Here is a 16,489-nt window from a genome sequence, read left to right as displayed (position 1 = left end):
TAGAAAAAAGAAGAGGCAGAGAGAAAAGGCGGGGAGAGAGGAGAAGGAAACAGGAAAGACGAAAAGAAAAAGCTGTGAACAAGAACAGACTGAGACTCCAGGCAGGAAGAGACGTAACTCACATCTCTAGCAATTTTATTGCAGACTTAGAGAATATATGGTCACAAAAATTATCAAGTCACATTTAGTGAGCAAAATTGAAACCATTGAAATGTTTCCTTAATAACGTAAAGTAAATAAATGAATAGCTGCTGTCACAATGATTCATCTATTGCATGTGGGTGCTCAATAAATGTTAATTGAATTAAATTAATAACATTTGCTCAGCGGTAATAAAAAATTAATTAACTGTCTGTCTTCCTGTTGCTTAGTTTATGCCCACTGGTTCTTGCAATTGCTCCTAACCCAAACAGGAATTTTTCTATTACACTGACTTTCAAGACACACTTTAATTTTTTTTTCTAAGAACTTTAGGGAAGCTCCTAATTTTTGTCCCCATTTTGGTTTATATTTTTGAGGTGGAAAAAATTATTTTCTCTGTGTTAATGTCAAGAACTATGTATAACATCCCAAATATAGCTTCCTAGGTTCTTTATTTAATTCTAAAATACCATCCCGTGAGAGGATATGATGCCACTTTTCCCTATGTTCCTCTTTTAGCCCATGCTGCTTTTTAATACTTTGGAGACAATGTCAAATAACACTGTAAAGGAAGGAATCTGGGGGAATTATTGTTAGCATTCAAGCTATAAAAAAATAGAAGCTGTCAGTAACATTCACCCAAAAAAAAAAAAAATGTGACTCACTTCAGATGTCAGAATTCTGGGTTGAACAGACCGGGCTCTGAATCGTGTGTGTGTCAGATGATTTTTTAATGAGCATCAGATAGTTCCCACTGGGGAATTAAAAAAATAAAAAATATAAACAGAGATCTAGAGTTAAAATAACTTTATGAATGGCAGTTTAAATTCTCCATAAAATCCTCCCTGTGCAAACCTGGTGTGCTCCAAATGGTTGCTTAATGTAGCAAACCACTTACATTCAAAATGCTATACTTAAAAAAATGCTGTACTTAAAAAAGTTGTCGCAAAATTAAAAAGAGAATCATATACCACTTGGCTGTAAACTGTACTCTCTGCATGTTTTACATTCCAGTTACCGCTATCCAACTCTTCGTTTTGGTTGTTACCGAATTACTTTGTGCAAAAGCGATTCCAATTACATGCGGTCTGACTGTGCGTGATAATTTGAACTGATTGTTACCGAATTCTGTTAAGCAAAGAGCTGCTGCAGTCTCTATAGTCATCCTGGTTTGCTACCAGCTCCTTTCTGAGCTGCCTTTGTATGGACAAGACACGGTAGCTGTAGCTGAACAGGCAGTACCTCAAGTGTGCAAGAAATCAGTCGTACTTCAGCGTGCAGAGAAAGAAGGTCTGTCAAATTGAGTTATTTGCAAGACTGGCTTTAGGGTGTTAATACATCTCAAGTTTTAGGGTACAGAGGATATTGTTGATGTGGAGTACAACACTAAAAGACAGCTACTTAAGATAGAGGTAAAGGATTCACTAGAGACATATATAATATTTATAAAAAACAACAATAAAAACAAAGATTTGGGGGTCTCGACAGCAGTGGTTCTCAAACTTCCTACTGCTGTGACCCTTTAATACCGTTCATGTTGTCGTGATCCCCAATCATAAAATTATTTCTTTACCACTTCATAACTATAATGTTGCTACAGTTATGAATCACAATGTAAACATCTGATACGTGACCCCCAAAGGGGTTGCGATCCACAGGTTGAGAACTTCTGCCCTAGATTGAGCTCAGTTGACTACAGAGAAATATTTGGGAAACTTACCTAAGTAAAGGTTCTAAGCTGGAGTGTTCTTATTCATAGACCGATTTCAATTCTAACTCCAATGATTCACCTACTAATACTAACTGCTACTTTTCTCATGTCATAAAAAAAGCCAATAGTGTGGCTTTCTCCTAGACTTTTTCAGCTGGGCATTTTAACAAGGCAGGGTATATAAATAATAACATAGATCTTAATGCCTGATGGATAAAGCAGGCACTAATACACACGTGTTTGTGCACAAAGCAGTGGCCTTTAACCTGGGAAACATTGTCCCAGGAGAGAAATCTGGTAAGGGGAACAATGATGTTTTTTTTATCATCATAGCTTGGGGAGGCAAAGTGTAACTGGTATCTCCTGAGTAGAAGATGAGGAGAACACTCATTTGTATATCCATTGTCTGGCTCAAAATCTGGGCACTGCTAAGCAATTGAAGGCAGTATTTGAATAGCCAACTCAGTGGGTAAACAACTGGTTTTTGGATGCCCTCATTCCCAGTAAGGAGAATAAAGCCTCCTTTTCACCATGACCATCATCACCACCATCATTGTGCTATTAACATGGCGAGTGCTTCTTGAGTTAGAGGAAGCCTAGAGTTTGCCAACGTGCGGTGCCAATTCTATTTCCACATTCAGTGTTCAATACTACATTAATTGCTGTCAACAATAGATGTTTTTCCCGAATCCCTACTTCTGCCAATCTTTTTTAGGGTGGATTAAACCACCACCAAGAGATTTAAAGCCAGCAGCATATGGGAAAGGGAATAAAAATTAAACATTGTCAAAAACCAAGGCTGTTTGGAAAATCGGAAGGAAACAAAAATGGCCCAGGATGACTGTGTGTGGCAGACTGTTTGGTCTGCTTCCAGCTCAAGCCTTCAGAGAGAGACCATCTCTGGTGGGTTTTGAGAGCACTGATTGACAAGTCTGTCGGGTGTTCTTTCTATTTCCTCCCCTCCCCAGAGAAGAACTCCTTAGAATCCTCAGGGTTGTCCGAATGTAGCGATCATCTGAGAAATTTCAGTGAAGTCCCCAAGGGATAATGATGAGTCAATTGGTCTGCTGGGGACAACCATATCTGAGCTTTTGAACAGTTCAGAAACATCAGATTTCCCATCTTACTGGATTTTGTAGAAGCTTCAGGGAATCACATTCCTCAAAGGTAGGGCCAAGCAAACATTGCTTTTCCAGAAAGGAAAAGGCAGTTTTGAAACAGGTAATAGATGTGGACTTAGGAAGAGAGGATTTCCTACCTGGAAGTGAATTGTCTTAGCAAATCATGTCTATCTCCTTCTCGTTCCCTCCTGAGCACTGTTGAGTCAGCCCAATCGTAGGCTTGCTATAGGAATGAGATTCCTAGAACACATTTTCTGTTTCTCAATAGTGCCACCTGAAGGTGTCCCGGAGATCCACCTGGTGGCATGTTTGTGAATGTATTCCGGTGTTTCTTCTTTTTCCATCTCAGGGCTTTGCTTACAGGTGTAGGTATGTTATACATTAAGTTGCCCTCCAGCCTCATCCTCTCTCTGACATAGCAGGGTTGAATTCTACTTCTTTACAGACTCCCATTTGCTAGTGTGGGATGTTTGTGACGGGCACCCTGAATTCCAATGCTCAGTCTGCTGTTGGCTCCATAACAAACTCTTTCATTACATAGATGAGTTCACGGGCCTTCTCCACTTTCCCTTTGCCTCCTCAACCTGGAGCCTTGACCAGGACATTGCCAGCAGTTCCCCCAAAATCCCCTGATTATCCCACTAATTTCATACACTAAGGTATTATAGTGATATTTCATTTACATTTTAATAAATAAAGCCTGCCTGAAGATCAGAGAGTAAAACAGCCCCACTGGTCAGTCTTACAGACCAGGCAGTGGTGACACACACCTTTAATCCCAGGAGCCACAATAGTTTGCCCCAGAAGCTGGGCGGTAGTGGTGCATTATGCCTTTAATCCCAGCCCTAGAGAGGAATATAGAATGGGAGGAGACAGCTTTCAGACACAGTCTCATTCTGAGATTCCTGGAGGCAGGATCACCATTTCAGACTGAGGTAGAGAGAAGAGCCAGTGGCTGGCTGTTTTGCTTTTCTGACCTTCAGGTTGAACCCCAATAACCGCTCTGGGTTTTTATCAATTGTGCTATAAGGTATGTTCTCCAGAAGACACCCCTAAAGCCAGAGAGGCTATCACCTGAAATGCCCATAAAATGCGATTGCCTGGATCAAAACATCCCATTTATGAAAAGAGGGTGTGTGTTTCGGAGCTTTTACTGACAGCAAGGATCCACCTTGTAGACAGCTCATCTGTACACGGCTTGTTTTTCTCCTAAGTAGAAGGAATGTGAGGTTTGTAGATAAAGAAGCAAGAAAACAATGAATAGTGATTTTATGGAGACCATCAGAGAGTTTCAGAGTCTCCTGGCTTCTCATGTCCATCATACACCACGGGGCTGACACAACCACAGTGACACCTTGCTGATCCATACAAACGAATTCTTGGGTTTGCCCACTCCCCATCCTAAAAGCTGATAGTAGAAAAATGTGGTACAAATTAATATGAACCTTACAATGTATATGAAAGTTTGTAATTGGACTTTTCAATTCTATCTCAAAATAATCTTGCTCAATAATGTTTTATTCCATTTCATAGGACTGTATTCTTTCAAAGTGTAAAACGTGAATTTTCCTGCAAGGGTCCTTTCGAAGATCACAGTGAGTTTGTGATGTGTGTTTTCTTTTCTCATTTTAGATACGCAGCTCACAAATGAAAAGCACGGAGAAGAGAAACCTATTAATACTATCATTATAAATTCAGTATCTGAATTCAGTATCACAGATGGACCAGTCCAGGAAAGCCCCAGTGAGAAAAACCTGTCAGGATCGAGCACTTCACTCTCCTCCCTCGAAGAATGCCAAACGAAATTTCCCTACCTCCAAACTAATACTTCAGTTCATCAGAGAGATGCTGATGGTATGTTTCTCAGACTCCAGCCCATCTCTAAATAAAGCTCCCAACCCCACTCCTTGTAAAATCACTACATATGCTGTTAGAAAGAGAGAAAAAAGTCTGTATGAATATTAAATAGGATGATTTTGATTTGAAAACCCCGCTGAATGACATGTGTCAAGGTCACTTTGTAACTAGGAGGTGCTTGCCAGAGTGTTTGCTCCCAGACCTGGGAATTGGAGGCTGTGTTTTAAATAGCTCAGACCAGAGCAGCGTGCTCGGATAGGGCTGGAAAACCAGTAAAATCAAAGAACAATTTCTCTTCTCCGAAATGAGACCATTCTGCCCGTGGCTCTAAGAATATGGGGCAAGGGGAGGACAGAGTGGAAAAATAATAAAATGCTAGAAACAAACGGACACGCCGGAGTGGGGAGATGGCTCAGTCGGTAACGTGCTTGCTAGATAAGAATGGAGACCTGAGTTCAATCCCCAGAACCCACATAAACGAGCTTGCAGTGGTGGTGCGGTCTTAATCCCACCACTAGGGAGGTGGAAGCAGCCAGATCCTTGGACCCCTCTAGTACGCCAGCCCAGCCTACCTGGTGAGTTCTAGGCCAGTGAGACACATTGTCTCAAAAGCCAAGGTAGATAGCACTGGAGGAACGACTCTCAAGGTTGACCTCTGACCGCCACACACACGTACAATCTCTACCCCAAATACAAATGACAAGGATCATATAAAATATCAAGGTATCTATTGACATTGACCATCTCTAGCCGAGTGTTGACTCTGGTAGTTAAGTTTCTAGGCCTTCCGATCAAGTGCAGCCATAGACCAGCACACCCCATATACTACGTACAACAACGCTCATTGCAGATTGATTTGGGGCTAAACCATCAGCTCTGTCAAGTTCAAGCTCATGGATCTTCTGCCATAATAAATAAAGTTTAACTCAGAATAACTTTGCAATTGTCTCTCCAGGGAACATGAGCCACTCAAGAGTTCTGTAGTATTCTCAAGTCTCTACCTGTGGCTGCATTTAAAAAAAAAAAAAAAAGGCCCTGGGACTTCTCAGAAGTATGGTTTCGTATCTGTATCTTATATTTTATTATTGAAAATGAGAAAAAGTTAAAGTTTGTATAAAAGCCCCTTCATCATCACAGTGATTTAACTGCTGCTTCTGAAGTTCATTGGCTGAAAAGGGCCAACCCCATGTCTCATCTGAAAAGGGGCAGGTTTGGGGTTTGCCTTTTATGTTTTAACATCTCAACCCCAGCCTCTTAATTCTACACCAGGGTTAGCAACAAGGCACTGGCCAGTGGGGCCCCGGGGGAATATGTGCACAAAGCACCTACTGCAGAAGCTGGCACACAGAAATTCCGCGTCAGCTTTTCTTATGATTGCAGCTTTTGAGGGGAAAGGGAAACTTGGACCATTGCTGTAGACACGCTGTCTTATTCAAATGTTGATATGGATACTTAAAGGCAGAGACGAGACATGGGGTTGGCTAGGATTCCAGGAAAGAATGCTTATAATGAAGCTGGAAGCAAACAACAGGGAATAGTGAGGACTGTGGGAAACCGAAGGATATCTCAGCTAAAAGTCATTAAACATCACTTCTGAGAGGACAGCCAAGTCCGTCAAGTGTTTTCTCTCAATCACAAGGTTCCAAGGCTAGATCTCCAGAACTCATGGGAGGAAGGCAGCATAGGGGTGGGTTTCTAATAACAGCACTGAGGAGGCAGAGGTAAGGGCACCCTGTGCTCACCTTCAGCCAATCAAGGCCACTTGATAGCTCCAAGACAATGCGAGACCTTGTCTCAAGGGAGGTGGATAATGTTCCTAGGGATGACTACATTTATTCAGTCTACAGAGAAAGAGGGAGGGAGGATGGAGAGAGAGAGAGAGAGAGAGAGAGAGAGAGAGAGAGAGAGAGAGAGAGAGACATTTCTTTCACCTAATTCAAATCAGAAGAAACAATAGGTTTAGGTTTGCTAGATTTTTTTTTTTTAATTGAAACAGGGTCTTACTGTATAGTCCTGGATGTTCTGGAACTCATATTGTAGACCAGGCTGGCTTTAAACTCACAGAGATCCACCTGCCTCTGCCTCCCAAGTGCTAAGATTAAAGGCATGTGCCACTCTGCCCAGCTGAGTTGCCTGGTCTTGATGTGATCTAAAACTATGTAGAGAATAAGAATATCATATGAAGCTTCTAAATATTTTAATATTGATAATGACTTCTATTTACTTTCTGGCACACAAGGCTTCTCCACGCATCTTTGGGCCAACTTTGATCTGTTGACTAAAGCTTCCACTGAGTTTAACTTTGGTCCAATCGGAGGGAAGGCAGGGAAACAAGCCGGGGGTGGGGTCATCTGAAAGCATCTGAGAGCAGAGTGTTTCCATGGGTTTTATGGGGAGGTGGGGAGATTGCTCGTTGTATGTGTCAGGGTAATGCATACCCCAGAATTAGGAACTGTCATACACATCCACAAACATAATATCCCCCACAGAGCATGTCCCTCTGTCCAGTTGGGTACCCCAAGAGAAGTCCGATATCAGTTGTCTCCTGTCCCCAGGGAAAGGGGAAAATGACCACTCAGTTTAAATGGTAACTGATATATAGAGCCTGTGGCAGGGGGCTCAGGAAGATGTTTGAAGGAAGCTGTTTATCACAAGAGGTAACTAAGACCAGTAGGACCCAGAAGGCTTGGGTTTTAAGGAGAAGATGTAGGTCATAGGCCACCCTTCCTTGCTCTCTTTGTGGAAAAATAAATCTCCCCGGTGAGATTAGAGCTTTTGGTGGCTGAATAAAAGAGGAAGTAAAAGACTCATTAAGACTCACAAAACATAATTTAAAAAAAAAACCACTCATCCTAACATCCTAAACAGCAAGGAAATCAACAGGAAGTTTTGATAGTAATTTAAGGGTTCAGTGGGGTCACTGTTCAAACCGAGATGAATACTGAAGTATCTGTTCAGAGCACAGAAAAAAAAACAGAAAGGCAACAGAGAAGACTGTGTCCGATTTCATGCAGTTCGTGGTTAATTTATTTTGAAAAGTATAAATGAGTGCATGGGAATGGATGCTCAATTACTAATATCTGTACACATCACCTCCGCTTAAAACAGGGTGGGAAAGGCTCTCGTAGGCGTATTTTGTAAAATGTGTTGCATCCATTAGCAGAGTTCACAGGGTGTGCTCTGATGGGAACTTAAAAGGATCTTCACTGAACCTCCCAGGCTGTTCTCCGGCATGGTGTCAGTAGCTACGGTTCATCACATGTGATCCTTTTCCAGAAGGAAACAGAAAACACACCCCGGGTATCCTGCATGCACCTGCTCCCGTGTCCATAATCTTCTACTCCCGTCACATGGGAAAGGAAGCCAGGGGGACCCATCACCTTAGCTAATAGGCTGGACCCTGGAAATATGCCCAATTGGTGTATAATTTGGAATTTCAGACATCTTCTGCAGGTGGAAGGAGAAACTCATAAATACAAGATACCTGCAAAGAATAGTCTTAATTACACCATGGGCTACTGAATAAAATGATTACATTTTCTACACTGTAAATTTCATACAATTAAAATGCAGTGGTGTCACCTTATAACGTGTTTCAATTTTATAATTATCTCAGTTCATTGGCTCAGAAAAAAACATAAGCACAAATTTACCAAGTATCACCCAAATCTAGTCATTCTCCTTCTAAAAGGAGTGACGTGGATGTTAGTTGTGCTTGTCTGAGCTTAAATAGATCTTGACATACTTAAGGAGCTGTTCAGATTGATAGCACCGGGGATGAGAGCCTGACTGGAGACAGGCATTCTGTTACACTTTATTTATTCGCATTCGACGTTACAGACATGTATTTATAAAGAACTTCATGCCAGGGGGTGGAAATCAGTTTTTATGCTTTTGAACCCGGAATCTTCAGGAGTCAGCTGATGTTCTTGGGTTGCAAGTCTGCCAGTAACAGAACAGAGCTATTTATACTAAGGCCCTGGGCCAGAGGGCCAAGATCAGCTGGTCCTTTTCTCATCCTACTTCGTTCTAAGGGAGTAATGGGTGAGGTTATTGTTTCTCCGCATCACTTCTATAAGAACTACACTTGGGACACTTTGTTTGATGACTGACAACGGAGCAAGAGGTTGAAGTTAAAAATGTCCTAGGGCCCGCCGATGGCAACAAGGGACGCAAGCCCCTGGTCTCCATGCTTCTCACGCAAGGACATAAAGTTGAGAGGGTAACGCCAAGAAATGGTGATGAGGCTGACCCGGGCACACATGTGGAACGTCTTGCCTTTGTTATCATTTCCACTCTAATTAAACATGAGCCTTTCTAATGAGACACATTCTCCCTCTTAATTAGCCAATCCCCAGCAGAATGTTTAGCGCCTCGAAGCTGCCTGAATACTTCGGTGCTGTTAGACTGTCGCCACTTAGTGCATTCCAGCTTGAAAGTACCCTAGGGGATAGAAGGGACTCGAGACAATGCTCAGAGGGACTTGCCAAGGCTTCTTGCTCACAGCTTAGCACAGCCTTCGCAGCTTGGCCTGCGGGTCTTGGATTATCTCCTACTGCCTTTATTCCGGGTTTAGGAGGAGAGACCAGTATTCTGACAGTTAGTGAGGAGAGACAAAGGCAGGGTACCAGCTGGTTCAGTAGAGGGGATTTCCTGTGCAAAGGGGTTGCAAAGGTGCAGAGAGAGTTGAAAAGGCTAGTGCCGCAAACAGTTGGGTAACCCAGAAATCCACACCACGAAATGGCCCTATCCGCCCTGGACTCTCCAGACCAACATACTGGCCCTATGCTAGACCCCTACCAACTAACTGGGACTAGATGGTGGCTGTTTTTATTCAGAGTCTTGGGGAGGAGGGCTGAAGAGAAAGGTGTGGAGAGGGAGAGGGGAAGAGTGAGGAAGAGTGAGGAAGAAATAGTTGAGAGAGAGAGAGAGAGAGAGAGAGAGAGAGAGAGAGAGAGAGAGAGAGAGAGAGAGAGTTATTATGATAGACAATATATAACATATAAAATGGGGTTTTGCATTTAGTCTTTTTTTTCCTTTCTTTTTCCCCAGCTCATAGGCTGTGAATGCCTCCCATTGGCTGAAGCTAGCCAGTAGTCATGGAAATAACTTGGCCATCTACACTGCCAGCCTTGTGAATCAGAAAAGGACTGGGAGCTCCAAATGCTCATACCTGGCAGAAAGCAAGTGGAAGCATGGAAGAGCACTGCCAGCTCTAGTTCAAAGCTCTGCAAAGTCCTGAGTTCACATAAACGCCAACCCACTTGCCGGGGTTCCTGGATCATGGCACTTTAAGTTCCCTGAGTCTGAGTCTGCGGGCCAAATCTAGAAACAGGGGTGATAGGAGTACTCAATCCAGGGTCTACTCGAGGCCTTTCTGAGGTTCATGTGAGGCACAGAGGGCTGTGAATTGGCTTTAGGAGAGAGGTAGACATGTGGAATACGGGGATTCAAAGCACAAACTTGGGATCTGGAAAGAAATGGGGTCCTACCACCCTTCAGCAACACCCTCTCCACTTTGGTCTTTTTAACTTAGACTCATGCTCTGATTGGTTCAGTGAGAGATGGCCAGCTAAGCTCGCCCTGTGGGCAGCGCTGGGAGCACACAGTGAGTGTGGTGGCTGTGCATGTCTGAGCAAGAGTGTCGTTTGGAGGGAAGCTGTTTCAAGCAAAGAATCGGCTCGTTTGAGCATGAGTTGCGTGAAGCTGCCACCAAGAGGGTGACAAAAGAAGAGAATTTGTTGGGCCATAGATCCATTTCGAATTCTAGGATTCAACTAGTCTGGTACTAGCACAGTGGATGAGGAATGAGAAAAGGCCAGGGGTGAGAGAGGGTAGCAGGAGGCTTGTAGGAGCTTCTTGCTGAGGCAAGGGTTAGGGTGCAGAGGGAGAATAAGTTCTTTTCAGTCAGGAATTCAAGCGTCACAAGGGTTCACAGATTTGAAATCAGCACACGTGCTGGCAGACCGTCTTCAGAGGGAGGTTATGGCTGCATATGTACCTGAACAGAGCTGGTGAAGGTACAACCAGAAAAGAGGTTCTGCAGGTGGCTGTGTGCAATCAAGACCGACTAGTAACTACATCGAGACAGTAGTGGCCAACGATGAACCCAGGTTTCTAGTGACTTCATCATGGTGCTGCCAACTACAAGCACAAACTGCGAAGGGAATAGGTGTGTGGCATGCACAAGAGGAAGGTACAAAATAGGGCCTGGCCTTAGGAAGCAGTTTATTTGGAAGACCAGCATAAGAGCTGACCCTTGGCACTGGGTACATAGTGCGCTCTGTTGAATTGGCCAGGAGAAGGGACATTAGTCTGGAGCTATGCCTCTAGAGATCATGTTAATTAAATTCTGCAGCCCAGGAAGCTACAAGGAAAGAAAAATACGCTCAGTCTGGAGAACAGGAAGTCCTGGACTCTTCCAACAGTTGTGAAATTTCCTCTGAATGGCTTACACGACTTTTGTGCAAGCAAATCGGCCCTAGCCAAAAAAAAAAGTTCAGCCCGCTGGTGTAGTGGTCTTTTATATGTCTTTCAGGAAAGCACAGTGCACGCTTGAAAGTTCAGAAAAATCTGTTTGGAATTCATTAATGTTACCATGGTTTTCTTCTGCAGGAGGCTCTGCCATTTATGACCAAATAAACGGGACAGACTTAAAAACAGGGGTGTGTGGTGGGGGCCTATTCTCAAGTGTAAAACAGAAGATGGGAGGAAACAAATGCCAGTTCAGCCAGAGGATTAAGCCCAAACTCTTTGGGTAAATAAAATCGATGGTGTACACCAGAAGCAGAGGCCTCCAGAGTTTGCCAGCTGGAGGTGACACTGGTAAACGCAGCAGAAGCCTAAGATCATCTGCCCTCCTGAAAACAGAGCCGTTTTATAAGCTGGCTTTTCATACTCTAGTAAGAATCACCAACTTTAAACATTATAGTCACCTTGTACCCTGCTCTACGCACATCCAACCCAAACTTTTAGTTTTGTGTATAAAATGCAGGATTCACTGGGGTCATTTTTGTAGGGTCACAACTCTAAGTAAGACTTTTAAGGCCCCAGGGCGAAGAATCGTATATAGCATTTACTTGGAGTGTTTTCTACTGAGAATTACTTCTCTGCCAGGAGCTGATAGAGAGAGAGTTGGCATGGGGGAAATCGAATGAGGTTGTGTGCTACCCAACCCTTGACCACCAACACTCACGGTTCAGAAAGGCCTTGGCGGAACAGAGTCCCGAAACTCTTACGAACATACTCCTGAGTTTTTGTGGGTGGTTTGTGGTGACTTCCGAGAGATGAGTGAACTGGCCATATGCCAGAAGCTGGTACTGAGTAAAAATACAGCCAGCCTGGCAGGAAAATGAGTGTGTGTGCACTGCAGGGGGCAGTAGGGAGCAGGCACCTGTGCCATGAATGCTAAGGCATGGAAGTTAAAGTCATCGTAAAAGTTGTGGGGTGTGTGTGTGTGTGTGGACGTGTGCATGTGTGTGCGCACATGTTAACCACCACCATTCTGAGAAGAGAGGAAGGGGGATATGGGAAGAGCAGGAGGGTAGAAGATTGCTGTGTTCCTACACTCAGATTTCATGTTGGAACTTTGAACTGCGCAAACTTGCATTCTTTAAAATATTTGCTCTTCTTTTTAAGAGCCTATTTCTAAGCTTTCCCTTCCCTCGGAAATCACCTGGTTTGTGAACAATTAGAGAACAAGGCCATGCTTGGGAGGTGGATCAGTCTGGAAAGGTCTTGCCAAGCAAGCATGAGGACCTGCATATGAATTACCAGCGCTTGTGTCAGAAGAAAACGCCAGGCTGGCGGAGCATGTGACTGTATTCAAGGCAGGCCTTGAACTTCTGGTTCTCCTGCCTCTGCTCATCTAGTGCTGAGCTGGAAGTCTATTCTGCATATCTATGCAGATGTCATAGGCTAGAGTCTGAAAACCACAAAATTATTAGCATGCTTATTGAAACAATGGATTCTTATGAAACCCAAACTTTATAGACTGGTAAATCCATCTGGAGAAGAAATTTCTCCCAACTCACGCTGGAATGTGACATTCAATCATCAACAGCCTTCAGATTATTTATTAATTGGATTAAATGAATTGTTGCCTACTCTTTTATGAAAAAAACCTCTCACATTTTTGAGACTTCTAAAACACACACACACAAAGTATAATTTTAACAAGAGAACTGCCACATCATTCTAACTAACTCCCTTTATGGAGCAAAAATATATAATAATCTATAACCCATCACAGCTGTTTGGCTGGAATTACCAATTACCTTCTATACTTGAGAGATGCTTTCCAGATTTTTTAACAAGTCCTCACAGTAAATTTTTAAACCAATTTTCTTAAAGGCAACTGATAAGATTTAAAACCTCTTAGGCAAGAGATGGCGAGGTTCTCTACTTAAACAAGCCGAATACGAAATCAAGGCTTTCCATGACTACAGGAAGATGGAGATGGGAATTAAAATAAAACACAACTCAAAAAGCTGGGCTTATTTTAAACAGCATTTCAATAAAGTGTGGAACTATGTTTTTTCCTCATCTTTGGATATGGGTGTGGTAGATTTATGGGAGACCACATCGAAGGTGTCTTGAAGCCTGGTGACAAGCCGTCAAACATCTGTGGTCTCCCCTGTCCCCGGCTCTAACGGCTTCTGAGCCAGTGCATTTGGGAAAGGCCTGCTGTAGCTCACCCAGTGCCTTCCCAGCACCTCACAGGCAAACGAAATCAAGAGGTTCAGGACAAAATGACAGCACACTTTAAGTAACTTGATCAGGCAGAATCAATAGGGAATGCTCAGGAAGCTAACAACATGATTACTTAAAAAGGGAATAGGGGCTGAGGAGAAGCGGAGCAGGCAAGCTGTCCACAACACCCAGCATGACTGGGAGTCAGCTCACCAGGAGGGTGAAGTACTTGCTGAACAAGCCTAAGAACCAGATTCAGATTCCCCATTCTAAGCAAAAAAGTCAGGCATGGCGCCACACCTGTAACCCTAGACCCAGCAAAAGTCAGAGGTACATGGATCCCAGAGGCTCACTATTTCACCAAAATATAAATCTCCAGGTTCAGTGAGAGATGCCAGCTCAGAAAATAAAGTGGAGAAACAATTGAGGAAGACATCCTAGTCAGTGTCAATCAACCTCTGGCTTCCCGCATAGACAAGCATATACACATGCACAATAACACGGTGACTTTGTAGCCTCCAAGCACACATTCCCATATCTGTCTATATTTGCCGGACACTCCTAGATGTGTTTTCTTCCATCTTTATTATAGTTTTTTTTTTTTTACCAAATCACAGTAAATTTATGGCGTGCACAGGCACACAGGTGTGCATGTATGTATACGTTCGTGTGTGCAGGTGCTGAGATGGAACTTGTATCCTCGTGCTCATGCTGTGGCCACTTTAACAACGGGGCTGTCCCTCCAGCTTCCCCATCAAATATCTTATTATTTTAATTGTTCACCTATGTTGCACACTCTGATCAGCTAATGGGAATACGTAACCCGCAGTCAGAAAGAGCAGACGAGGGCAGTTTTAGCAATGGCAGCCCCTCAAACACTACTTGCGTTTTCTAAATGATTCACATATACTGATCTTCTCTTTCCTTAAACAGAAGAGTGTGCCTCCCTGATCCTCACCTGTCTCTTTTGCCAATTCCTGGACTGCCTCCTCATGCTCCCTGACACGTGCGAAACCGTTTGCATCAACCTGTGCTGCCCCTCTCACAGGTACTACTCGGCCTCAGACGAGAACCATCCTCGCAATGACTGCAACCTGACCTGTGACGTGGACTGCAGTCTCTTTGAATCCTGCCATGAGACCAGTGAGTGCCTGGAGCTGGCCATGGAGATATCAGAAATCTGTTACCGCTAGCGCCAAGGAGAGAGCAGCACGCGGGCGCTCGGTCCTTTTGGCCGCAGTGGGGAATTCTATTACAGTGCATCTGAGAAAAGAGCTCCATGCGCCCAAATGCAAGGGCCATACATGTTTCTTGGATGCTCTAGGCCATTTTATGCTGCACCTGTCTGGGAAAGCTACTACTGTCAACTCAGCGATCTTCTTCCAAATTTCACCACCGCACGGCTCGCTGCAAAATAGGATTCTCGATCACCCACATGATGAACAAATGGCAAATACCTTTTAAATGCCATAGGTACAAGATGTTTCCCGACTGTTAAATAGCATGCTACACACCACACTGCGCTCTTGACTAGGCAATCTGCATTGTGGCTCCAACTTCATTCATGAATTCAGGACAAAATTATGCTTTCTTGTAGGCGCAACACGCATTAGTTATCTCTACGATGGACTCATGCATAAACATTATGCATTATTGGTCATTATTAATAATGTATTGTGTAACATCATTTTGTAATTAAAAATTTATTTATACAGTCTCTTAAAATTCACTTATATCTACAGTTTAGGTAGGAAAGGGAATTAAATGAATCAGAAACCATGTTCCTGTAATTAAAGCAGATGTCTTTGAAACCTCTCCAATGAATCTTGAATCTGGGAGACTTCAGGAGAGCCCTATAATTCTAGACAGTATCATTGTATGTCTGTGGCTGCATCTTAAGGGGTCACGCATATTCCTAATTGGTTACATAAAGATGCTTCTTTATTACAATAGGCAAAAATGGGAGCCATGTGCATGTTCTGGGACTATGACCTATGGTAATCACTTCTTTGCTTTCCTCATTGTCAGGTGTAATAAGCAGTAGGATATTAAAAGGAAATCAGTTCAGTTTTCCTAAACAGTCCCAGGTATGGGCACCTAAAATAAATACACCTGCAGGGACTTGCTCAGCCCCCATGTCCCAATGCAGCATTTATGCTCTGGAAACGGCAGTTTTAAAAATCAGTATCATATTTTGATGACTACACTGGAAGCTTCTTTACCCTTACACTGTTGCAAAAGGCATGATGCATGCTCCAAAGTCAAATGAAGTGAATCAAAACACATACCTGATAAGAAAGGCACATCTAGGTTAAAGTAACTTGGGAATGAATCTCTACACTCTATAGGAGGGGGACAGTGAGGGAAATACTTTGTTCATAGGCATGCATGTATGTAGTCCCATCGGTGGAACACAGCATGTTTCATATGACATATTGACAGAGCATAACATAGCAGCCAACAAACAGAGCAGACAACTGAAAGTGGGGGTCGAGAGATACCTAAGCACTGTGAGAGCCCCCAAAATACCTGTTTGGTTTTTACATTGTTTTACTCTCTTGCTTTGGGTAATTTTAAACAAAAGCAATGTTTGTTTGCATTGTAAACTAGCATTATATTTTCTAATCTATAATAAATTTCAAATATTAAATGGAATTAATCTTTAAAAACTACTACTGAGCTGCCTTGAGATTGCATTTAACCCCTCTTAGCTTGCTCCTGAAAGTAGGGTATATCCATGGTCAATGCTGGCTTTTGTCGTGTGTGACTATTATGTTACTCATAGACCACAGAGCATGAGAGTATGCCATCACCAGCCCCAAACACTTCTTTTTCTCTACCCTTCAGAAGGTCAAAGGTACAACTCTCAACTGTATGCATATACTTCCCAGATCATTAAAAATAATGTGGAGGGCCGTGATGGTACCGACCTAAAGTTCAGCACCTGAGAAATCAAATCGGGTATCGG

At 43.1% G+C, this 16,489-nt stretch overlaps 1 protein-coding gene across 2 annotated transcripts in view; it reads left to right on the top strand.

The window, feature by feature from the left end:
- Window positions 1-14,721, top strand: part of Mdfic2 (MyoD family inhibitor domain containing 2) — a 109,814-nt gene extending 95,093 nt beyond the window's left edge. For both annotated transcript variants that reach the window (XM_050149392.1, XM_050149391.1), the window contains 2 exons: window positions 4,606-4,827; window positions 14,455-14,721. In XM_050149392.1, the coding sequence (XP_050005349.1) occupies window positions 4,606-4,827; window positions 14,455-14,714 (482 nt within the window). In that variant the 3' untranslated portion in view covers window positions 14,715-14,721. The remainder of the gene's footprint in view (window positions 1-4,605; window positions 4,828-14,454) is intronic.
- Window positions 14,722-16,489: the final 1,768 nt, after the last annotated feature.

Source organism: Alexandromys fortis, unplaced genomic scaffold (assembly GCF_014885135.2).
Source record: "Alexandromys fortis isolate MF-2015 unplaced genomic scaffold, M_Fortis_MF-2015_v1.1 scaffold_48, whole genome shotgun sequence".
Classification (NCBI taxonomy): Eukaryota; Metazoa; Chordata; class Mammalia; order Rodentia; family Cricetidae; genus Alexandromys; species Alexandromys fortis.
Note: the sequence above shows the minus strand (reverse complement) of the source record. Positions and strands in the feature narration are given on the sequence as shown.